Source organism: Mercenaria mercenaria, chromosome 8 (assembly GCF_021730395.1).
Source record: "Mercenaria mercenaria strain notata chromosome 8, MADL_Memer_1, whole genome shotgun sequence".
Lineage (NCBI taxonomy): Eukaryota > Metazoa > Mollusca > Bivalvia > Venerida > Veneridae > Mercenaria > Mercenaria mercenaria.
The window spans coordinates 16,156,526-16,182,203 of NC_069368.1; the positions used below are offsets into that span (position 1 = coordinate 16,156,526).

At 34.5% G+C, this 25,678-nt stretch overlaps 1 protein-coding gene across 11 annotated transcripts in view; it reads left to right on the top strand.

Moving 5' to 3' along the window:
* Positions 1-722: 722 nt before the first annotated feature.
* LOC123522987 (band 4.1-like protein 4A) overlaps positions 723-25,678 on the top strand; it is a 58,718-nt gene continuing 33,762 nt past the window's right edge. For 8 of the 11 annotated variants that reach the window (XM_053549438.1, XM_053549441.1, XM_053549445.1 and 5 more), the window contains exons 1-13: positions 725-1,255; positions 9,453-9,557; positions 10,957-10,999; positions 11,710-11,791; positions 12,983-13,080; positions 13,272-13,392; positions 14,611-14,698; positions 15,540-15,628; positions 15,973-16,036; positions 16,578-16,669; positions 19,868-19,939; positions 23,011-23,129; positions 23,592-23,664. In XM_053549438.1, coding sequence (XP_053405413.1) covers positions 1,127-1,255; positions 9,453-9,557; positions 10,957-10,999; positions 11,710-11,791; positions 12,983-13,080; positions 13,272-13,392; positions 14,611-14,698; positions 15,540-15,628; positions 15,973-16,036; positions 16,578-16,669; positions 19,868-19,939; positions 23,011-23,129; positions 23,592-23,664 — 1,175 coding nt within the window. In that variant the 5' untranslated portion in view covers positions 725-1,126. Of the gene's footprint in view, positions 1,256-9,452; positions 9,558-10,956; positions 11,000-11,709; positions 11,792-12,982; positions 13,081-13,271; positions 13,393-14,610; positions 14,699-15,539; positions 15,629-15,972; positions 16,037-16,577; positions 16,670-19,867; positions 19,940-23,010; positions 23,130-23,591; positions 23,665-25,678 lie in introns of all 11 variants that reach the window. The other 3 variants (XM_053549447.1, XM_053549446.1, XM_053549440.1) reach the window with 3 other exon arrangements.

The window sequence follows — 25,678 nt, forward strand, 5'->3', positions numbered from 1 at the left end:
ACGTTATCCTCTGGGGAAAATGACGTGTACGTTACCTCCTGAAAACCGCAACGTGTACGTTACCGCACCCTTTGTCTTACGATATCTTCAATATTCATGAATAGTCATGTTAAAAATTTGGTACAGGACTTTGGACAATGACAAGCTTTATTCTAAACCTACATTCCAGCGAAAATTCTCTGCAGAATATGTCCTAGATGCGTAACTTGTGAACAGACGTGTTCGTTACCAAAATATTTTGCATCTTTCGAATCGGTTGGGCAAGGATTACGTAAAAACGGGAGGGGTTTTCATCAAGTTACATATATCCGCTGAAAGAGCTTTTTATTGCGGGGTTTATGCACGTTATCTCGTTTAAAACAAATGCGGATCAAAAAAGTTATAGTGAAAAAACATACCTGAAGCGGGCCTATTTTTAGCACTTTTGCGTGCACGTTATCCGATTTAGTCACGTGGTTTCCCCACCGTGAGATTTAACACGGATTTCTTAAAGTGATGAATGTTCTTCAAGGATTTTTTATATATATATATATACTTTCAGGGTGTGCGTTCCATTCTTTAATGTCATTAAATGCCATTATAGAAAAAAACTCAGGTTTGAAATATATATACAGGTAGGGAACGCCATTGTTAGTAACTGGTTACAAGTAAAAAAGTGGCGGCGCGCGCATTCATAGCGCCGTAAACTGTCCTATCGGCCGCAGGGTAGCGAAAATCGTCCCATCATGCAATTTGGACAGGTGCGAATTGTCTACCTTGTAATTTGTTTTTGTCTACATTGGGAATGGGACAAACCGGGTTATGTTATGGCTTCTGATTCTGTGTTGTTATACGGTGACAAATGAAGTGAACAGGTGACACTAGGTGTACAGGGATGCCGCCTGATTAACGTAATACAGGTGACAGGCGGGTACTTTGAACTAGTGACGAGAAATTAATCAATTAGATCTACTGTCATTTTTGTTTGAAGAAAATAAAATTGCAATACCATTTCAATAATGAACGATATAAAAATACATTTTCTGTTGGAATTAATAACTGTCGCCAAATGACAGTATTGACTTGTAAATTCAGACCTAGGATAATTTGAAAGATACAGGTGTGGTTTGGAATGTAGACTAATAAGATGTCACGCCTGTCTAGGTTTCTACCAAAGTTTCTTCGAGGAGATAAATCTGCAGGACAGAAGACTGGTGATAAAAGCCAGTGTAAAATAATTTTCCTGGATGAAACGGAATATTTCATACCCTACAAGGTAAATATCAAATGCATATCAAGGATGAGTATAGAGTAGAATATGTCAAAAAGGTTTTATTTTTTAATGGTTGCATGCTTTTTTTTTTTTTTTTTTAATTTTGCTACAGGGGCCTCCATGGCTAAGTGGTAACTGTCACTGGAATGTTGGGGTCACTAACTTCAAGTCTCTAGTACCTGACACCTTTGAAGGTTTGAGCCCTTCTTTCACTTTGGTTGTTCAACTTACGTTATGTGGGGAAGCTTGCGGCAAATTGTGGTTATACATGTAGTTTATACACAGATGCCCTTCTCCAAGAATTAAAGCTGGAAAATTGGCATAATGTCTAAATTTTGGCAAAATTTTGTATCTTAATTGTGTCTAACCTTACACAGGTCTAATATTAATATTGTTTGCTTTTCAGTTCTTTGAGTTTGACCCACTCAACATTGCAACAACTAAAATTGTCTGTATACTACTGTAAAATCATTAAATTTTGTTGGCATGAAATTTCGTGGTTTTGGTGTAAACGGCAATTTCGTGGGGATATGAATCCGTGGATTTCAACCTTTTAACATAAAATGGTTGTGAATTTTTCGTGTTCATTTGGATTAAATTTCGTGGAATGACTCAACCATGAAACCCATGAAAACTAGTCCCCCACAAATATTAATGATTTCACAGTATATAATAAGTAACTAGTAAAGTACAAAAATGTACCCAATATTTTTCGTGACTATTTTATTAAAAAAACAGTGACCCTGGTCAGATAACCAGTTTCCCTTTTCCAGTTGTGATGACTTTAGATCAGGAGCAATGAAATAGAGTCTGAAATAAAAATAATCTCATAAAATTTGAAATACTACCGGTAGCCCAAATGCAACTTTGGTTTACTTTATCTATATATAAGTTACCACAGTATTGATAGAAAAAAAGCTTCATTCAAATATCACTTGCAATGTACCAATGACTTTTTTTAAAAAAGATGACTTCATTCCATTGGCAGGACATGAATATTTTATAATTTCATAAGTACATTGTAAAAGTAAGATGCACCCCCTTGCCCCCAAAGCGACCAGTAAAAAAAATAGCACACATTCCCGCATACACCTCCTGTTATATAGACAAACATGCCTTGCCCAACATCATATTAAATGCACAGCGGAAAATGTTAAATTGTTTATCCTTTACAAGACTTTCCATTGGCTGTTGACTCACGTGCTCAGGGACTTTACTTTCCTTTGGACTGATATACAGAATTTAATAGCTTTTAATTATAGGTATTTTATTTTGTTTGTTTGTTTTGGGTTTAACGCCGTTTTTCAACAGTATTTCAGTCATGTAACGGCGGGCAGTTAACCTAACCAGTGTTCCTGGATTCTGTACCAGTACAAACCTGTTCTCCGCAAGTAACTGCCAAATTCCCCACATGAATTCCCCAACATTAATGTTGGGGCATATAGAGTTGCTACTGTCTGTATGTACGTTCGTATGTATGTATGTCCCAAAATTTTGTGTGTCCAGTTCCTCCCACACTCTTTGCCTGATTTGCTTCAAACTTTCATAAATGAACATGCTTGATGTGCAGATGACCACACAGGAAGGAACTTTTGCAGTGACAATTTTTACTGCAATTATGGTCCTTTGATAGTTCTGCTATATAAAGTATAGAGAAAAATCTTGTGTCCAGCTCCTCAAAGTCAAACACTATTGAAAGGATATGCTTGAAAGTTTCACAGATGACAGGCTTGATGTGCAGATGACCATAAAGGAAGGAACTTCTGCTGTGACTATTTTTACCGCAGTTATGGCCCTTTGATAGTTAAAGGAAGGGACTTCTGCTGTGACTATTTTTACCACAGTTACATGTATGGCCCTTTGATAGTTTTGCTGTATAGAATACAGAGAAAAAATCTTGAGTGTTCAACTCTTCAAACACTGTCTGTATCAAAAGGAATCATAAGGATATGCTTGACAGTTTCACAGATGAAGGACACAAAACCAATAGTTACTATAGGTCATTTTCTCAGAGTATTGAAAAAAAATCCCTTTGTAAGACCAAGGTTTCAATTACTGTTTGATGCCAGTTAGGTCAACATGGTCAAGGTTGCTATGACTAAAAATTAGAGAGAAAAATAAAACAGAGTCCACTCACCAAAGATTCTCTAAATTTGGATGAAATGAATCAGACAATAGATTTGTTGCAGGAAACTAATTGTACCAGTTTATCAGTACCATGATTTGGGATTGCAACTAGGTTTATTGGGGTCAAGGTCACTGTTATTAAAATCTGTGCAATTACATTTTTGTACAATACAAATCTAATGAAATTTTAGCAGTTGTAAGGTTATATCAAGGCTGGGATTGTTTCATGTGGGACCTGAGTGGGTCATGGTCACTAAAAGTACAATTTAAAAAGTGAGAATTTGCTTACTGATATTAATAAGGAGAAGTTTTATATCTTTAAAATGGTTTGTGATCTGCTCAAGTTTTCCCTAAGAGTTTCTTTATCTCTTAAGTTGTAAGTTTTAATACTGGATTGGACTATCATTCAATGTTTTTCGGATTGAGGATATAGCATACTTCAGACACATATACACAATCTACATTGTTTTTAGTTAAAAATTTACATGTTGTAAACATCATATTAATACTGAAAGACCTATTTCATTTATGTTATATTTCGAATAAAAATTTTCTTTCAGAACAGATAGAAAATATATAAAATATTGTCATAACTATTTGTCCCTATTGAGTCCATTACAGATTTAAATTATTGTCAGATAGAACTGGTTATGAATCAGTGGGTAATGTATTACAATTTTGTTTGCACTTATATTAAACTGGTGGGCCTGGAATGCTAATATTGATCTGACTATAACTTAAGATTGCATTTATTGACTTTCTGACTTTCACTCTATTTTATTATTTTATTACTGTTTGCCAGAGGGAGGGTGGGGAGGCTATTTTGCTGAAAAGTGCTAGTTTTAGTTTAGAATGTTATTTTTAAGTCCAGTAAATTGTACAGGCAGGAGGCTGAAACTGTTTTCTGTTCTATAATTAGGTTTTGGATTTTTGAAGCAACCCATCTGTAATATTTTTCCGTTACAGCTTCTTCTTCTTGTGGGCCTACTTTGCAAATGCGTGGCTCTGAGGCTGTGTTTTGGTGCTCTGTGCTTCCGAGAAATCTACCTTTACCTATTATCTTTTGAACAGCTAAAGACCCCACTTTTAATAACCCAAAATGGCAGATAGCTTAAATGTGTAAATTAGTTAGGGCTTATCATGAAGGGGCAGGGACTTCCCCCCTGCTGTAGCTCTCTGAAGCCCTGGCTACTTTCCCTGTAGCAAATAAAGTTCTAAGTTTGAGGACCCTCAGATCTTCTCTTATAATGCAACTTCCATCTTGGGTTTAGGTATTTATATTATTGAAGCTGACTTTAGTTGAGAAAATAGCTTTTGAAATTTACAAATTGTCATTTATAATACTTGTATATAAAACAGACACTGATTTAAAGAAAAGAATAATTAGCAGATAAATAGCTACATTTTGTATCCTGTCATTATATAACTGAAACACTGTTGAATAATGGTCTCCGTCTGAAAAAAGAACAAAATGGACTGAAAGTTTTATGTTTTCTATTACCTCCCTTCTGTCCTCCTTATACAAAATGACCAAAATATTGTTCAATTGTGATTGATTACACATTTAAACCTACCAAATTATTTGTTCTTTTCAACAGTGATATACAGCTCCTTGTAAATTGCCATTAATTTTGAACTAAAGGCAAATAAATTAGCTCTATTTCAAAATCCAATTTAACAGCTTATAATGTTTAAAAGATTTAAGATTGATACCGATATTTTAAGGAGAGAATAATTGATTTAAATGTGAAAGAGAGTTGACAAAAATTGACAATAATTGTTAAACCATTTTTCGTCACAAAATACAATGCAAAAATAAGGCTGAACAAATTAACTTGATTAAATGTAGGAATATTATATGATAAATATCAAAGTAAATAGATGTTTTTGTGTTTACCCTGCTATATTTCTTTAATTTCCATTAACTGTTAAAAGAGGTGCTTACCAAAAAGATACTGACTGAATGGCGAACAGTGCAGACCATGACCAGACTGCACGGATGTGCAGGCTGATCTTGGTCTGCACTGGTCGCAAAGGCTAAGATTTAATCATTAATGCGTAAATATGCATAAGAAATAATGTACAAGGGAAATAGATGAGGATGTGATAATTTGGCAGTATGACACAGTAAAACAAAAGAGAAAAAGACTAAATGAATATCCCTCATTAAATTTTAATCTGCTGTTAGTTAAATGTTGTTAGAAAAGTAAACATTTTCTAGGAATAGTGCCAAGTACTGTAGACAAAAGAAAGATATGTAAAACCAGAAGTAAGAATTTCAAAAACCCAGATGATCAAAACTTCTCTATTTGGTATTCAAACATAAATCTCTGTTATATTTTATTTTTCGTGTACATACCAACCCTTATGCTGTTGAGTGCAGTTAGACATAGATAAGATGTATTATACATAATTTGTTTGTGTTCTTTGTAGTTATTTTTGTGAATCATTTAAAAATCTTGTAATAAATTGTGTTTGGGTAAATAGCGAGATATTATCTCTTGTCATTGACAGTCCTCTTCATATCATTTGTTAAGCCCCGACAGCTTAAATTTTTGTGTGATGTGTCTTAAACAAGGACACAAAAGACATAAATTGCTAACTGTATTTCAATCCTTATCAATAAACTTTTAATGCATAAAATTGTAAAAACTTGTAAAATCTGTGTGTGGGATATTCTTGTTATGGTTACTTGCCTACTATAATAGTTGTCTTTAAAGTACAGATACATTTCAAGTAAACCAGTTTTACAAACTGAATTCAGTATCTTAGAAGTCTCTTCAATTATTGACTAGTAACTATTTCGCTCATTAAGCTAATTGTACTGGGAATGATTTTATGTCTGAACAAGGAACTCCAGTATAATTTAGACTGAAGACTTAATGAAAACTTGTACTGTTAGAAAAAAATTTTTTCTTTAGCTCTCAAAACAGAAAATAAAGTACATTATTTTTATAACCATTTCAACATTTCATGAAGTTCAAAATATCAAACCAATTTTATTAGACCAATTTTCCCCTTTATCTGCGAGTCCATCTTGGGTTGCTTAGTGTCTAGATACAATCAGGATTACCTTGTGTCAGTGTATAGAATACTGACTTTTTAACATTTTCACCTAAAGGTCATACATATTCAACTTTAATGACACTTTTAGGCCTATCATGTTAGAAAAACAATATTGTCCTATTGTTGCATTTGACAAATTCAGTCTTCCGCATAACAGAACTTTGTTTGTCTCAAAATTGACTGCCTTCCTTATAAAGGCAATTAACCCTTACTCTGCTAAATTTCTAAAATGGACTGGTCTTTAATTCAATTTGGGCAATACTATTTATCATTTGAAGGGGTGTTCACTGAAAATTTACTGACTGAATAGCGAACAGTGCAGACCATGATCAGACTGCACGGATGTGCAGGCTGATCTTGGTCTGCATTGGTCGCAAAGGCAGAATCACTTGCCGCCAGCAGGCTAAGGATTAATATAGAAATGACAATAGATCATGTCATTGATTGGCTTGTGACTGTCTCTTGTATTGTAAGTGCAAGAAAGACCTGATACTTTTATCAAAGTAAACTTATGTGTTTAATGTTGATAACTTTTGACAATTAGAGGCCCATGGGTTCTTGATACTCTAGCTAGCTGACATTCTTATTAATCTTAAAGACACCAAACCACAAAAGAAACTAAATTTGCAAGGAGGGTGGGATGAATCAAGACTGATCGGTGCCTAAAGGATATCTGATATTATCAGTTCTGCCTCAGATGTTATTAATTAATCTATTACTCCTTGTGTAGGACAATCATTCTCCTATTCACAGACACACACAAACACACCCACGCACCCTCACCCACAGACAGCATCACTCACAGATTACACATTGAGCTTAATAAAGTAGACAGTCTTCCAGACCGTTGATCTAATACATGCATTTTTAATAATAATTTTCTTGTGTTTATTGTATACGCAGATTATAATAAACATGTTAACTGACAGTAATAGTGTCATATATGGCCTTTAATTGTCAGTGTCACATCTACAAATTGTACCGACAGTTTTAAAGCAAATACTTGAATGGACTTGCCTACTTCTCCAGTTAGTCTGTTCTTACAGTGAAGAATTGAAAATCAAATTTTTAGGTTGATCAATATTTAAAACTGACCACTTGTTTATGGAAATTTAAGTAGAGGTCATTGAGCGCACTCAACTCAGCTTAACAGGTAGAGCACAAGACTATTAAATGAAAGGTGGATCAATTGTCTTCATGACAATTGGTTAGAATTCAGTATCACTGAAGGCATTTGTTCTCCAACTTATGTGGGAAAGCTTTTCTGGTACAAAATCCAGGAACGCCTATTAAATTACCTCAGTGCTGAACTACTGTTGAAAAATAATATTTAGCTCATATAAAAACTTATTCAGCATACTGTATGTTGGTAACTTTGTTTATATAATAAGTTCTCTAAATCCTGGCATTGTGTGACAAATGTGGCTAATTTTGTCTATAAAGAATTCTCCGTTTCTCCAAGTCCCTCTAGCTTTGTTTGGCTTGTTGGTATTCAAGTTTTTCCAGCCCCTCCCCCACCCTGCTGGTATTATGTAACTATACTTAATAACTTTGTCTAAAGTTTTCTAAACCTCTTCTCTTTCCTAGTCCCACCCCAAATTCCCACCTCACAACCCCTAATCCCATGCTCGACATTGTATAGCTATGTTTAACTTTGTCTGTATGTATCCAAGTTCTCCAAGGTCCCTTGGCATTGTATGCTACTTACAATTTACTAGCATCATAACACAGCATCCTCACACTTTAAGGTAAAATTTGTTAACAAAGAGTACAAAACGTTTTTGTCTCAAACAGAATATTTGCCTTCTTCTGACAGGTATAAAATTTGTGACTTTTGGTTAACACTCTGCTAAGATAGTATCTCATATCAGTTACTTTTTCAGTAGAATTAAATATACCTGTTTGCCAAAGAGTAAGATACCAGTATTTTCTATATTATTTATGGCATTTTTCATACATATTCAAACCTTAAAGTGAGCAGTTTACAGCTGTGTCCATACAAAAATTCAGTCATTTCATTAAATTTTTGTAAAGCGATCAATCAAAAATTTAAAGTGTATTTGTAATAATGTTGACTATACACATTCAGTTATCTTTAATCATACCAAGGAAGTTTTGAAATAAGTGTTAACAATGTCTGGATAGGTGTTGATCGATTATAAAATGATCAAATATTTATGTGACAGCAGCTAATTTTCAAACTTTGTATACTATCATTACCATGTTGGTTATGGTATATAAAAGCTCTTTTCAGTTGCACCTGCTCTTTTGCCCTCGTATTTCCCGCCAAGATGTAATAAAGATATTATATGTGTCTATGTTAAATTAACAACTGTATACTTAAATTTGTCCTAATTTCGCTCAGTATGAAATTTCTAGTTCTACTTGAACGATTATATTCTTGTTTGATAATCGTACTTTGCCCACCAGTTGCATTTGAGTAAAAGATAGAGTTGTGTCTGCTGAACAAAAATTAGTAAATAAGATAACCATAAATAATATGCAAGAATAATTACAGTCAAGTTTTTTTTTACTACGAAATGATAAATCTTGCGCTGTATTAACTGAATTTCTGTTGAAGGATCACTGAAGACTATAAAGTAAAAAAAAATTCTGTCGTATATTTTTGTCATGTGATTTATATTTTCTTTTTCAGTACACAATACACTCAAATGATACCAGAATTATATGAGCTTACCAGGCATCAGTATTTAATATATTTTAATAGCATACATGCACTGTTACAATGTATATAGAACTTTCTTACTTGTGGATCAGATACCTTAAAATGATGTGTATTAAAGGGTAAATCTGTTTCTTATATTTCCATGAATTGACAGTCTAGAAAAATGTGGCTGTAAATGAATAGACATTAATATGTAGCGCATAGGACCTTATAATTCTTGAAAATTGAATGATGGTTTAGATATTTCAGCAAATAGAATGTGCACAGACAGACAAACACTGAGATATTATATTTCATTTTAAACATATTTTTTGATTTTAGGGTGGGTTCAAAGGCCAGTATGTACTTGATAAAACGTTTGAGCAGTTGAATTTGTTTGAGAAGGACTATTTTGGACTTCGATATATAGATACATCAGGACAGACAGTAAGTAGAACAGAATATCATCTTATTTCTTCTTTAATCTTAAGCCTGCTGGCAGCAAGCGATTCTGCCTTTGTGACCAGTGCAGACCAAGATCAGCCTGCACATCCTTGCAGGCTGATCCTGGTCTGCACTGTTCGCTATTCAGTAAGTAAATTTTCTGTGGACATTTCTTCGAACAATAAATGGTACTGCCCAAATTGAACGATGGACCAGTCCATGTTAGAAATTCAGCAGGGTAAAGGTTAAGGTATTTACACATAGGAATGTTACTTTGCTTGGGCCTTAGTAATTAAGTTGCTCGATTTTAAGACATTGTCTCTCACAGCTGTGGGTTCAGTCTTCAAACCTTTTATGTTTAGGAAGCAGCCATCTTTCAGAAAGTTGTAGGTTCTACGTTAAGTGCCTGCTTATGCCAGAAATAAATGTTTGGAGTACCTGGGGTTTTCTTCAATCCTGATTTAATTTTGGTCTATTTGAATTCAACTGTAGCAATGTTAAAGATATTCTATGAAGCAAAAAAAACTGACTTTGTTCTGTGCATTTTATATGTGTTGCTATGTTTTCCATGCTTCCAAGGGACCATGTTACAGATTTTATCATTTTATAATTATATGCAGTTTATCAAGGTCTCAAGCAGAATCAGATGTTTCCTAGTTTTATATTGTTGAAGAATGATTGTCTGCCTTAGGCAGTGATACAGATAGGAATGTTCTTTGTGTTACTGGTGACCCTGAGGTATTTGATTTTTCTGAGATATATGTTATCAGAAAACAAGTGCTGTTACCATTAAATTAATGACCTTAAAAACAAGTAGATAGAACTTCTAACTGCTAGCAACAAGTTTGGAAGCCTTCTCACAAGTAGAAGCAAACCTTCATGTGGGCAGAGCTTGAAGCCATAGGAACAACAATATACTGTAGCCATTCTTTATAAGATCTTGACTGTTGGCCACTGAGGACCTAATTAGCTGTATAATTACTTATGACTAAACCTTTTCTATAAATGCAGTTCTGATAGCCATCAGTTAACATATAGATTATAATCATGAGCAAATGACCAATTGATTATCAATTAACTTTACATAAAAGCATTGAAATATGTAAAATTCTAGGTATATGTTAAGTTGACTGCTCTGTCACCATTGTTATATGTTTAATCAATGTCAGTGGTATACCAAATTGTATGTTGTAAATAAAGTTACCTGCAGAACTGCCCTTTAACTTCTATCTGGCTCTCTAACATGGCCTTTTATGATAAACAAGCAAAAGGTATACATTCGATAAAACACAAGGTATTGGGAGCATAACAAGAACAACATAGCTTCTTAGCTTCATATAATATATTTTGGGTATTTTCTATTTTGAAATACATTGTACATAGATTTTTTTTTATTTTTCAGCATTGGTTGGACTGCAATAAAACGTTGTCATCTCAATTAAAAGGTTTGTGTGTGCTTTTTTTTACTATTTTTAAATCAAATGATTTTTTTTTATAATATATATACTGACTCCTCATAACAGTGCCCATCTTTCTGATATTATTAACATTAAAGTTGTTATATTGACAACCCAGATAGAACATAGATGGTAAGATATGTACAGGTCAGTTGTGAAGGACATTTAACAAGTGTTCTCTGTGTGATCACCTCACAGTTATCTTGCGATATCTACACATTTTCATTAAAATCTGATCCAAAAGATTGCATTTTAACAATAAAAATGTTCAGACTGAAATGTTTGGACCCCTTTCTTATATTTTAATGAGATTGGATATCTAAGTCACAGCTGAGAACAGATGTTGATGAGAGTAAATTTGCATTGATATAAATATACATGTAGATGCCGAAAAAATTACTGTTCACGCACAAGTTATATAAATGAAGATGGACAGTCAGAAAAAATGAAGTGAACAGTCATGTTTTTGAGACAGAATGGGTTAATGTTGACTTGTGTCCAAAAGAATTTGAAGTAATTACCTTTCAATAGTAAAGATTGTACTATTTTAACTTCATCTCTTGGTGACTAAGGTTTACTGCTAAGCTTAACATGACAACAAATGCGTAAAAACAAATATATGTATAGGCTGTATTACCCTCTTTTGTATTATAATAATTTCTATGCATATTTAATTGAAATATCATTGATTTTTTTAGGTTGTTCAGTTCCATACACATTCTACTTTGGTGTGAAGTTTTATCCTGCTGATCCATGCAAGTTAAAAGAAGAAATTACAAGGTAGAATTCTGTGATACAGTTATTATCTTTTTTATACATCTTTGAAATATCATATAGAGATATGGCCCTTGTATTACTGAAAATTTTGAAAATTGACAGTCTGTTCACAAGTTTGAGTAATTTCTTACCTATTTTTCACTAAACTTTTTTACATAGCACTTAGATTGACATTTGTCGGTACGTCCATCCAGATGCCCAACCACCTCGCTAGCCTAGTGGTAAAGCGCCCGCTTCGTGTGAGGGAGGTCGTGGGTTCAATACCTGGCTGCGTCATACTAAAGACGTAAAATATGATAATAGTAGCTTACTCCCATGGTGCTCAGCATGATGAGTACAGTGCTAGGACTGGTCAGCCCTTTGTCAGTATAATGTGACTGGGTGGGGTATCATGTCACATGTCTATGGCGTGATATTCCAGTGAGGCTGCACTATAAAGATAGGCATTGTGCTCACTGCTACAAGTAAACTCCGTTGTTTATATGACTGAAAAATTGTTGAAAAAGACTTAAGACCAAACACACACACCATCCAGATTCCCATTCATCCATCCCAATATGTGTTGTCCATATCTCATGAAGTTTTTGAACTAGCCATGAAACATCATAGGATTGTTATTGAACATGTGAAGTGCACCTAGTATTTTGTTGGGATTTTACTCAGTAAGACCAGAGTTATAGACCTTGACTTAGTCAAAAAATATGCATAAAGGGTCTGAAAATTTGTGTTGCATGTATCTCAAAACATATTAGAACTGAAGTCATGAAACTTTACAGCAATGTTGTTCAGCATGTGGAGTTGTGCACCTGGAATATGGTTTGGGATTTACACCGCTTTTCCCTGCTGTTCCCTCTCCAATCCCTTTCCTTCTCAACCTCTCCCCCTCCCCCTCCCCCTCCCACCCCAACACACACACACAACATAAATAAAAATTAAAAACAATTTTTTTTTCACACTCATTTTCCTTTATCACGCGCGATTCGTCGTAAAACCCAACTCACTCACACTCCTTTATCACGTGTTTTTTTGATCTTTTATAGTATCTATACCCCCACCCCAACCCAATGTGATATAAAAGTTAACTTAGTCTTGTTTTGTCAATAAATAGCAAATGACTGTACAATCACAGAAAGAAGGGGCACCAGTGTCCTTTGGACACACATGTACTTGAAAGTGCATAATCTATTATTTCAGGTACCAGTTCTTCTTACAAGTAAAGCGAGATGTACTTCATGGAAGACTGCCGGTCAGTTTTGAGGAAGCTGCTGAACTATTTGCTTATGCTGTCCAATGTAAGTTATTACATCCCCATGGTCACACTGAGTTCAAAGGTCAAATAGCTTAAGCTTTGGTTTGCTGCATATCATCTAAACCGCTAAGAAGCTTTTCATAAAACTAGCACTAACTATTAACCTTACCAAGATTGAATATTCAGTGTGCACTGCGCATGTATTGGTTGATAATTATATTTTGATTTTTTTAGCGGAGATTGGGGATTTTGAATCCCAGAAGTTACCACCAGGGTATGTGTCAGAATTCCAGTTTGTGCCAAACCAGACAGACGAGTTAGAAGATCAAATTGCAATATTGCATAGGAGACTGGCGTAAATATTTATTTTCTTTATTATCGTTGTGACATTGATTACTTTGGGACTCTGTTTGCAAGTGATTACAGACACTACATCGCTTGCCCCTAACAGTAAAACTGTTACGGATTTTAAAGAAATTTAAGTTCAAATTCTTTCATGTGAGGAAGCTAGTTTTCAAAGAATTGGTGGTTTTACTCTGGACCCAGGTTCATTAATGTTTCAAATCTGAAACGTAGACTTCAAAATTTTGAATGATCTTCTTGCTGTGTTATGTTACATTAGCACTGATTGTAATGAAACTTTGCATTAAAATGTATTCTGTAGCTACAAACAGCTCAGCCAATTTTCAGACTTTAAACATTGAGGAATACAGACCTTGGTTTCTGTCCTTGCCTGCAATGATGCTTGCTAAACATTGAGGAATACAGACCTTGGTTTCTGTCCTTGCCTGCAATGGTGCTTGTTAAACATTGAGGAATACAGACCTTGGTTTCTACCCTTGCCTGCAATGGTGCTTGCTAAACATTGAGGAATACAGACCTTCAATGGTTTCCGTCCTTGCCTGCAATGATGCTTGCTAAACATTTAGGAATACAGACCTTGGTTTCTGCCCTTGCCTGCAATGATGCTTGCTAAACATTGAGGAATACAGACCTTGGTTTCTGCCCTTGCCTGCAGTTATGCTTGCTAAACATTGAGGAATACAGACTTTGGTTTCTGCCCTTGCCTGCAGTTATGCCTTCTAAACATTGAGGAATACAGACTTTGGTTTCTGCCCTTGCCTGCAATGATGCTTGCTAAACATTTAGGAATACAGACCTTGGTTTCCGTCCTTGCCTGCAATGATGCTTGCTTTTCCTGACTTTAAAAACTGTATGCACCGTACCAGTGGCACAAAATATAAAAAACTGGAAGAGCCACTTTATTCTGTATTAGAAGTATTAGGAAACAAAATAGGTCAGTTATACTGTACAAGTAAGTCAGCGGGTTGAAGTAACTTTAACCCTTCGACACTCTCCTGGAAAAATAGTACTGTCAGCTTCTTTGTAGTATTCTTGCCCTCCTCTATGTAATATGAAAATTTACTTAGTATAGACTTGTCAGTAAGTAACATATAACTGTACAGTGCAGTAAGTGGGAGCACCGTTATCCTATGGACTCACATCTAGTTATAAGGACCATTTCCGATTCAGCATTCACTGTTCTGTGCAGTACTTGTTGATATATTTTCAGTGGTACAGTCCCAGCAACTGCAGAGCTCAAGTTTCTAGACAAGGTGAAATGGCTGGACATGTATGGTGTAGACCTTCATCCTGTTTTGGTAAGTGAACATGCACCATATAGGTACACAGATGTGAAATGGCTGAACATGCAGTTTTAGTAGGTGAACATGTTCCTTATAGGTAAACAGCTATAAAATGGACAGACATGGCCAGTGTAGACCTTCATCCTGTTTTCGAATGTTAATATGAACTTTATATATAAACAGCTGTAAAATGACTGGACATGTCAGGTATATACCCTCATCATGGTTTGGTTAATTGGCACACTTGCTGTAAAATGAAGTTGTGTTAGGTGTAGGGCTTCACCCAGTATTGGAAAATCAAGGCACAAGTTGTCGGTCAACAGCTGTGAAATTGCTGGGACATGTATGGTATAGACCATCCTGTATTGAAAAAAGGATACATAGTTGGTAAACAGCTGTTACATGGAGTTTGTATACAGTATAGGCCTTCATCCTGTATTTGTAAAATGACATATACTTGGTAAACAGCTGTTAAATGGTGTACCTTCATCCTGTATTTGAAAGTGGAGGCACAAGTTGTAGGTAAACAGATGTGAAATGTCTAGACATGTATGATATAGAACTTTATTCTGTATTGGTAAAATGACACATACATTTTTGGTGAACAGCTGTGAAATGTAAAGTTGTTTACTGTGAGTACCTCTGTCCTGTATTGGTGAAAAACACTCACTTAAAAACTTATTGTAGTATGCTTTTAGATTCATCCATACATATATCGAAACTTATTTCTATATCTGCTAATGTAGATAAAATGTATGCAAAGAAAAACCCCCCTTAGATTGTGGCCATGGCCAGAGGGAGACCCCCGTTTTTTGATAACATGCATTGTTTTATATACTAGTATGTTTGGTTTCAGGGAGAAAGCAACACGGAGTATTTCCTTGGTCTCACGCCTACTGGAATTGTTGTATATAAAAATAAAACCAAAGTTGGAAATTATTTCTGGTATGTTCCTACATTTTGAAATATAAAAGTTGAAAATAAATGCAATGATAGATAAAATTTGGTGTCAGCAGTTCTTGGGAGAGGTCCATAACGCCATCTGAATATTACGAATTACGATAATATTTTATGTTTTTAGCTGAAAGTATACAGTGTCATCTGAGAGTCTTGAGTCAAGTAGGAATTGTATCTAAGTTTATTTGCAAAAAATTCTTAAATAGTCTAACAAAAATATATATCTTTTGTTTTAAAAGAATAAGAAAAACTCTTTATTACATGTGAAAGAAATATCACTTTAATTTGAAAGCATGAAAAGTCATTAGTCTATTTACTTTATATTAATACAGGCCTAGGATAACAAAGATTAACTTCAAAGGAAAAGTTTTCATTATTCGTGTGAAGGACAAGATAGTAAGTACATGTACTTTGAAGTCTGGTTGCTATGTGAATTGTTGGTTGCTTACATTAACTTCTTCAGGCATGCTCTGTACAGAAAGAAATTTCCATTTCTGATTTGAAAGTCTTTTGTTGTTTTTTTACATTATATCAAATATTTATGTTTATGATAATTTGTTCAGTGATGTGTTATCCCCACTTCTGAAGTTTACAGATACTTGTGATCAGTAGCAGGGTTTACAAGCCATAGATCATTTTCAGGTTGACTTTATAAACTGACATATCTCAGCTTTTTACATTCATTGATTTTACCTATAAAACAAATCAGTTGGTTTTTTTTTTCATCACAAAGACTTCTTTGTAACTTGATATTACTTTTCTTAAAAACTGAAGATTTCCTTTACATAAATAGTTTGAATGTCTGCTTTGATTTAATACTGCGGTACTTTCTGAATAATTTATTGAAACTTTGTCTTTGTTTTGCGTTTTCCTGTTCATATTGTACATTGTGATGTAGATTTGAGCAGTTTTGTATGAAACATTGCATGTTTATTAGAATGATGAACACACCTATGCGTTTGAGTTGGCAACAAAATCAGCATGCAAACATCTGTGGAAATGTTGTGTAGAACACCATACTTTCTTCAGGTAAATTTTTGCTTCCCCCAGTCCCATCCCCTGCTCTATGTATTGTTTGGCCATTATAGATATTTATTTATCAATTAGATTGTGAATCAGGAAATTATTGTTTGTAATGTTGTCATGATCTTAGGTAATTATTTGTCTAAAGGTTACACAATAGGTATTAGAAATTATTGCTGTTTTCTAATAGTCTGAGTGAAAATGAAGTTCTTTGAATACTTTTCTTGACAAAGAAATATTTCAGGCAAATTTATCTGAAGCTCTGACACAGCCTTTTAACAAAGTATTTGAGATAGTGTTTAGAACAAACAGTATGACGTTTGGTCTTATATATCCATGAGAAAAAACAGGTTTTTCTTGATTCACTATTGACTTTATGCTACATGTAATTTAATAATGATTTTGTAAAAGCTAGACTGGAGTAGCTGTTCTGCCAATTTATCTACTTATTTTGAGATATTTCTATAAAGGCATTAATTTTAGCTTGACTATTCAAAAAGTAGGCAGAGTTACTGGTATTGCACTTCAACAGCTCCTCAGCAGTTGCATCCTGATTAACTTAAGTTTTGGATGTAAGCTGGTATCTAAATGAACACTTGTTGGAAATGATTCAAACTTCCCACACTTGTTCACTGTGATGATCTGCCAGGCAATGCTCAGGTTCCATAACTCTGCTTTTCTTATCACAAAGTAAGGCACAGTTTTGGACTTTTGTTTTCATTCATTTAACTTTTTTAAGTGACAAGAATAGTCAAGTGTTGCTGTTCTCTGATAGCTCTTTTAATTTATCCTGTGCTTAGAATAATGTATACAAGTATTACTTTAATGCTTTAACTGTAAGCTATATCTCTTTAACAATATCTGTCTAGGCTTATATATTCATTTACCCTCTGCAGTACAATCTCTCTGCTGTTTATGAACATAAGTCATACTAAAACCAGTAGAGAATGTTCAAATTGAATGTTTTCATTGTATGGTATGAAAATAAAATATTTCAAATTGTTATAACTGATGAAAATTGCATAATTTTATTTCTATGTAACACAATTTTTTATCTGCATATTTAATAGTTGTCTTCTGCATGCAAAATAAATTCATTAATTTTCCTAGATGTTGGTCTATATTAGACAATATATAATAATATGACATATCTAATAGTAAATTTCATTTTTGCAATGACTTATTGCTCATGTGTAGAAAAAACTGACATGCTTATTTTAGAAGTAAAGTGTATTTGAAATATCACTTTAAGTTGAAAGTGATTTTTTGCTGAACAGCCCTTGATGTACTGACTTTAACTGTGCATTTTACCTTGTTTAATATATTTTTGCATCACTAGGTTGTCAAGGTAATAGTTTTGAAGCACTTTATATTTCCTTTTATGGATTGTTTTAACATTGAAATCTTTACTGTTTGATTTGATTGTGTTTTTATTTTTATCAGTTAATTACTCAACTTTTCTTTTTGTTTGATTATCATGGCTGTGTATAAATCATATGCTTTGTAAATCTGCCGCAATTTATTCTACCATTTGCATCATTGGTCATTGCTAGCAGATTTTGTTTTGGTAACATTGCCAGTGATTTGAGATATAAGCTGAGAAATCATGTTAGATTTTCTGTCAAAATAAGGTATCCTTATAACATTAACTTAATCTGTTAGCAGTGCATGGAGCAGAATTACTTTGGAGATATCTTACGCCCTTGTTAAATTAACCTGGTAATGATTGTATGATTAATGAGTATATCGTCAGTGAGTATAATAATAAGTATATCGTTAATTAGCATATTGTCAATGAGTATATCATCAGTGAGTATATTGTTAATAAGTATATCGTTTATGAGAATATCACCAATGAGTCTATCGTTAATTAGCATATTGTCAGTGAGTATATCATCAGTGAGTATATTGTTAATAAGTATATCGTTAATGAGAATATTACCAATGTGTCTATCGTTAATCAATATATTGTCAATGAGCATATCATCAATGAGTATAACATTACTGAATATATCTTTAATGAGTATATAATCAATGAGTATAACGTTAATGAGTATATTGCAATGAGAATATCGCCAGTAAGTATATTGTTAATGAATATATTGTTAGTGAGTATATTGTCAGTATGCATATGGTTAATGAGTGTATCATCAATATCGTTCATAAGTATATCATATAATATTATGTATATTATTAAACAATGAGTATATCGCTAATGAGTATATCGTTAATCAAGATATCAGTGAGAGTATTGAAAGCATGCTTTCTCAAGACTTCATGCCATTTTAACAAATGCTAATCAATTTTCTAGTGTCTGGCTCCTTTAAAATATGCACCTTTCTGATTCAAGATGATGTTTTTGTGACCCATTTTCTATCGTAATGCACTTTGTTTGTGGTTCATTTATTTTGTATAATAATAATGGTTTAACAGAGGAAGGATTTTTTTCTTTTTAAGACATAACATGTATCATTTATTCATGTAGAATTAGATTCTCTCTGTTGTTTGTTTGTCTGTTCTCATCGTGCATGAAAAGTCTGACCATACAGTTATAATATTCTTGAACCTTGAAGCTCTATTTATTATATATTCACTGAAAAATGAAGTTAATCTTTCAGAAAAAAAAATAACAGAATCACAAGTAATTTCTGTGTCTACTCTACATATACTGCTATGAATTTAAGTTTTTAAACCATTTATATTATCAATAAAGAAAATAATAGTTTTAAAATATTATATCAAATGGATAACATCATATTTAAAGAAATCAACTATTTTTATTTTTTTAAAGGGGCATACCTTATGATGGACATTGCAGTATGAAAGTTTTAGAATTTTTAAGAGAGATAAATTGTCAAAAATCAGATGATAAAGGAGTATGATATACAGAACTGATAAATTCTTGTTATTTCCAGTGTAGCTAATGCAGTAGATCCAAATTTGTTTATTTTCCGAACTACAAAATTGTTTTTAAAAAAAGGTTTTACATAGAACTGACTGAAACACAGTTTTTTTGTGCTTTTCGTTCACAGTTATTAACTGTGGACAGTACATCTAAATTTTGAAGAAAAAAAGACAAGTCTACAGGCATGTCCCTTTAATGTTACCGGAATACGGCTGAAGCAGAACATTTAGTGGTCAGATATTTCATGTTTTACATTATTCATACATCTCATTCATACTGTCACATGTTTCCTTTGTTAGAATGAATCAGCTGGTTGCCTCCGCATCTAGAACTAGTAAACCATATAGATCTACTTCCCAACACAGAAATAGGTAAGTTCTGCCGCAACATGAGATAACCGGTGATCACAGGTGTAGCATGGCCTTGGTATTTTTAGCCCAGATTGCTGTTAGAAATAATTGTTTGGTACTTTGGTTCACTTTTCCTGATCCATTAGTAAGTTGAAAGTAATGATTCATTTTATAAGCATGTGCTTCTGAGCCAAGGAGGTTAATTCTGCTGGGAGAGCACAGTACTAGGGTTCTTGAGTTTGATTATAGGATGAAGCATATGTTATCTGTAGCCATTGTGCTGAATACAATAAATGTTTGAACTTACTTGACCTCTCCGTTTTAAGTGGGGAAGTTATCAGTTACTGGTAGAGAACAAGTTAGAATTCACTTATTGGTAAGAAGTTCGGGGACAATGGGTATCTAAGCAACCATGGTAACAAAGCTAAAATGTCATCAAAAATGGCATCAGAACCATACAAGACAAACAGGTATGACCTTTGTAGTGTTTTCGTTTAATAATTTTCTGGCGATCAACACCTTACTTACAGAATAGAGAAAAAAACACTTCTTTTTGAAATTTGCATGATGCCATCTCAGTCAAGAGTTACGTTCCTTGTTCCACAAGTTTACCTTCATATTACAGTTTAAATATTCTAAACAATGATGACAAATCCTGTTTTTATAACTGAAAAGTACCCAGCTTTACAGATTGGTTGAATATATCCAAAATATCTCACTCAGAGAGTAACAAGTGAAAACTTTGCTTGAAATAACATTCAACATTTTATCTAACATTTCCATTCAAGCATTTTGTCTATGTGTTCTCTCCTTGAAATGGTTGCTTCTGATATAATTCACTGACATTTAAAAATGAGCTTCAATAAATTTGAAATCAATCTATAAATTGTTACAGAAGGTTGTTGGTTCAACCCAGGTGCCCACCCATGCATGAAACAGTGCCCAGGTGGGCACCTGTGGTCTTGCTCCGCCATTAAAAAGCTGGAAAAATTGCCATATGGCCTGATTGTTTTGTTGCGACTTTAAACCCAACAAAAACAAAACAAATAATTTTAAAGTATTTTATATCCTTGTTGCTGTAGTTTGCAATTTAGGTACATTACACCTTGCACAAGACAGACTTCCAGTTTGGAGCCCTGGCAAAGCTATGTTCTTTGTGCTGATTGACTGAAACAGTATGATTATGGCCCTCCATCCTGACATGTGATTTTTGGGAAGTTGTTGAAAACAGAATAAAACCCGACAAAACTAACAGTAAAGTAGTTAAGTAAATTTATCAGAAACATACCATTCATTATTAATTTAAAGCTTTCTTTGTGAAATCAAAATTATTCCTAAAGAAGATATCTGTTGTGAATTTTTTTATATCATGCTTCATTATTAACTTTTAGAAGTCAAAATTATAATGCTATTACTTTACCAGTATTTCAAAGAAAACAAGACATAACTGTTAAAGATTTGCAATAGACAAATATTTCACATATTTTGATTTCACATTGAAATATTTCTGGTGATGGGATTACACATAGTTGCTTGTAGTGTGCCTAACATAACTATATAGATTTGAAGTGTGACATAATACCCATATCAGATAGTACTGTTCAGGATACTATTTTCTGCTTTAAAGATCATCTTGCTACGCCTTTGTGTATTGTATTGGATATAAAACATTTTACTTGCTGTTTCTCAGTATGATAGTTCACTTTTGCCATTGCATAATCATTGCTCATTGTGACTTGATAGCTATCTAGAGTATATGGAGTAGCTAACCCAGGACCAGGTATCAGTTAATTAAGTCTATACCAATGGTACCATGGCCTAACCCAGGACCATTGTGTCAGCTAATTAAGTCTATACCTACTGAACCATGGCCTAATATCAGCTGATTGTCTATACCGCTGTATCATGGCCTAACCCAGTACCATTGTATCAGCTGATTGTCTAAGGACCATTGTATCAGCTGATTGTCTAAGGACCAATGTATCAGCTGATTGTCTATACCGCTGTATCATGGCCTAACCCAGTACCATTGTATCAGCTGGTTGTCTATACTGCTGTATCAGGGCCTAACCCAGTACCATTGTATCAGCTGATTGTCTATACTGCTGTATCATGGCCTAACCCAGTACCATTGTATCAGCTGATTGTCTATACTGCTGTATCATGGCCTAACCCAGGACCATTGTATCAGCTGATTGTCTATACCGCTGTATCATGGCCTAACCCAGGACCATTGTATCAGCTGATTGTCTATACCGCTGTATCATGGCCTAACCCAGGACCATTGTATCAGCTGATTGTCTAAGGACCATTGTATCAGCTGATTGTCAATACCGCTGTATCATGGCCTAACCCAGGACCATTGTATCAGCTGATTGTCTATACCGCTGTACCATGGCCTAACCCAGGACCATTCTTTCAGCTGATTGTCTTTACCACTGTACCATGGCCTAACCCAGGACCACTGTATCAGTAAATTAATTCTCTAACGACTGTACTTTGGCCTAAACCAGGACCATTATATCAGCTGATTGTCTATACTTACTGTACCATGACAACATAGGACCACTGTATCAGTAAAATAAGTCTATACCAACTTTACCATGGCCTAACCCAGTACCATTTTATCAGTTTAATAAGTCTGCATTGATTGTACCATGGCCTAACTCAGGACCATTGTATCAGATAATTAAGTCTATACCTACTGTACCATGGCCTAACCAAGAACTAGAGTGTCTGCTAATTAAGTCTATACTGTCTCTACCTTGCACCACTGTCCTGTGTTCCTTGGAAAGTGGACCGTTTACAAAACAGATTTTTAATGGTATGAAACCTAGGAACATTTTTACATAATTGAAGTACATGTACTGATGAAAGAAAAACATCAACCCAGATACTGTTATATGACATTGAAAAATGATAGAAGTGTTGAACGAAGTTGTTGCAGTATTTGATGAATGTTCAGTAATACTAAGTTGGGGTGGTAATGAAATGATAAGCAGTCATTGTTATGTGAAGCATAACTTTGGTATGAAGTGATAGAATTTACTTTTTCATGATATTAGGAAATGATAAGGAATATTGTATTTCAGTGGAAGACAGGAACGACAAAATAATGCAGACAACCTTGGTCGTGAGCAGCCACGTGTGTTACGTGTACAAAGTAGACGTCAGGCACGTAGAGCCATGTCAGATACTCGACTGCACCAAGGTCTGTAAACAGTTTTTCTGTGAGATCACTATGAAACACGGTCTAGATAAATAGATAAAATGACTTCACATGCATTTTAAGCAGGATTTAAATACAAAAATACAAACTAGTTTTGCTTATGATGAATCAGTTTTGACCGATTTCATCATTAACACAGAACTGTATATATATATTTATTTATCTACCATTTATAATGTTACGGCAGTTTTGTTTTACCTGTTACAACTAACCATAAATTCCCTTTTTAAGTGCTTGTGCAACTTATGTCCTTACAAAAAATGCTGTCTGTCTTTAAAATATGAAAGTACATTCAGATGTTTTACATAAACCTTTCACTTGGAACATTTGAATTAGTTACTTGTCAGATGCTGTCTTAAAATTCCTTTAAAAGTAAAGAAATGCATATATTTGGTTAGCATTCTATATTTTAATGTTTATTTCATTAAAGATTTTCTATTATAGGTGATACAGTGACAGGGTTACAGTACAATGAGGGACATGTTACCATGGTTGTCACACCAGAACATGTGAAAGGGTAAGCACACAAGTGATATATAATTTACAGGTTCACTAAGGCATTTGAGATGGCAATTTCTGTATGAAAAGAGACATGGCAAACAGTATTAAGTATGGAGGCATCTGTATATCGGTAATCTTAGTCTGAAATCTTACTAACTTAATTATGCCTCCTTTAGAAGAAGATGGTGTATATTGTTTGGCTCATGTCTGTTTTTATGCCCCCGAAGGGAGGCATATAGTTTTTTAACCGTCTGTCGGTCTGTCAGTCTGTCCGCAATTTTCGTGTCCGGTCCATATCTTTGTCATCGATGGATGGATTTTCAAATAACTTGGCATGAATGTGTACCACAGTAAGACGAGGTGTCGCGCGCAAGACCCAGGTCTGTAGCTCAAAGGTCAAGGTCACACTTAGACGTTAAAAGATAGTGCATTGATGGGCGTGTCCGGTCCATATCTTTGTCATCCATGGATGGATTTTCAAATAACTTGGCATGAATGTGTACCACAGTAAGACGACGTGTCGCGCGCAAGACCCAGGTCCGTAGCTCAAAGGTCAAGGTCACACTTAGACGTTAAAGGATAGTGCATTGATGGGCGTGTCGGGTCCATATCTTTGTCATCGATGGATGGATTTTCAAATAACTTGGCATGAATGTGTACCAGAGTAAGACGTGTCGCGCGCAAGACCCAGGTCCATAGGTCAAAGGTCCTAAACTCTAACATCGGCCATAACTATTCATTCCAAGTGCCATCGGGGGCATGTGTCATCCTACGGAGACAGCTCTTGTTTCTAGTCAGTTTGCCTGTCCAGCCACAGGTAGACCATTTCTGATCAATAACTAGATAATGTTTGGGTCTATAGTGGTCAAACTGCATCAGAAGGTTGTGACCAGTAGATGACCCCTATTGTTTTGGGGGCTAATAGAACTAAGGTCAAGGTCACATTGACCTGGAGACTGAAAATGGTGTCTGTTAATTCTAAAGAAGGCTTTGGACTACTGCTTTCAAACTTCATAGGATGATTCCTCATTATCAGCAGTTAATCTTACTGTTTCTTGGCTGAGTAGGCCAAAGGTCACAGTTTAATTGACCTTGAGATTGTAATAGTTTCTAACCAATAACAGGAGAGCAGTTGGTCCTGTGACAGCCAAGCCTCATGATTGTGGTCGTTAGAAGACTGAGGTCAGTGTGTCAAAGCTTGTGGCCACAGTAATCTTGAAACTGATAATGGTTTCCAGCCAATATCTTGAGCTGTTTTGGGCTAATGGATGTCAAATTTTGTAGGATGATTGCATGTGGTAAGGAGATGACCCCTATTAGCTTGACTTTTCGAAGAAAATGTAGAGCTATTGCACTCACCCCAGCGTCTGTGCCGCCGTTGCCGTTGGTTAAAGTTTTTGATAAAGTCAAATATCTCTGTTACTATCAAAGCTATTGACTTGAAACTTAAAATACTTATTTACCATCAAAGTCTACACCAGGAGAAACAATCCCCATAACTCTGATTTGAATTTTGACAGAATTATGCCCCTTTTTAACTTAGAATTTTTGGTTAAAGTTTTTGATAAAGTCAAATATCTTTGTTACTGTCAAAGCTATTGACTTGAAATTTAAAATACTTATTTACCATCAAAATCTACACCAGGAGAAACAATCCCCACAACTCTGATTGAATTTTGACAGAATTATGCCCCTTTTTAACTTAGAATTTTTTGTTAACATTTTTGATAAGGCGTAACAAAAATAATTGTTTGTTTCCGGTGGCCCGACCTACCCTATTTTTTTACCGCCGACCCTAAACTTTTTTAGCGGTAAAATCGGGCCGCATATTTTTGCAAATAAGTATATTATTATTTTTATAGCTCTTTGCACGAATGGACTACTCCACCGATAGGGCGAGTGGTTTTTACGTGGTAACTTTACCAAATTGAGAAATTAATACATCAGGCAAAATTACCTGGATTGACTGGAATTTACCCGCGAATCGTAAAAATATCAAAACGTCATGCTGGTAATTTTCCATTCCACAA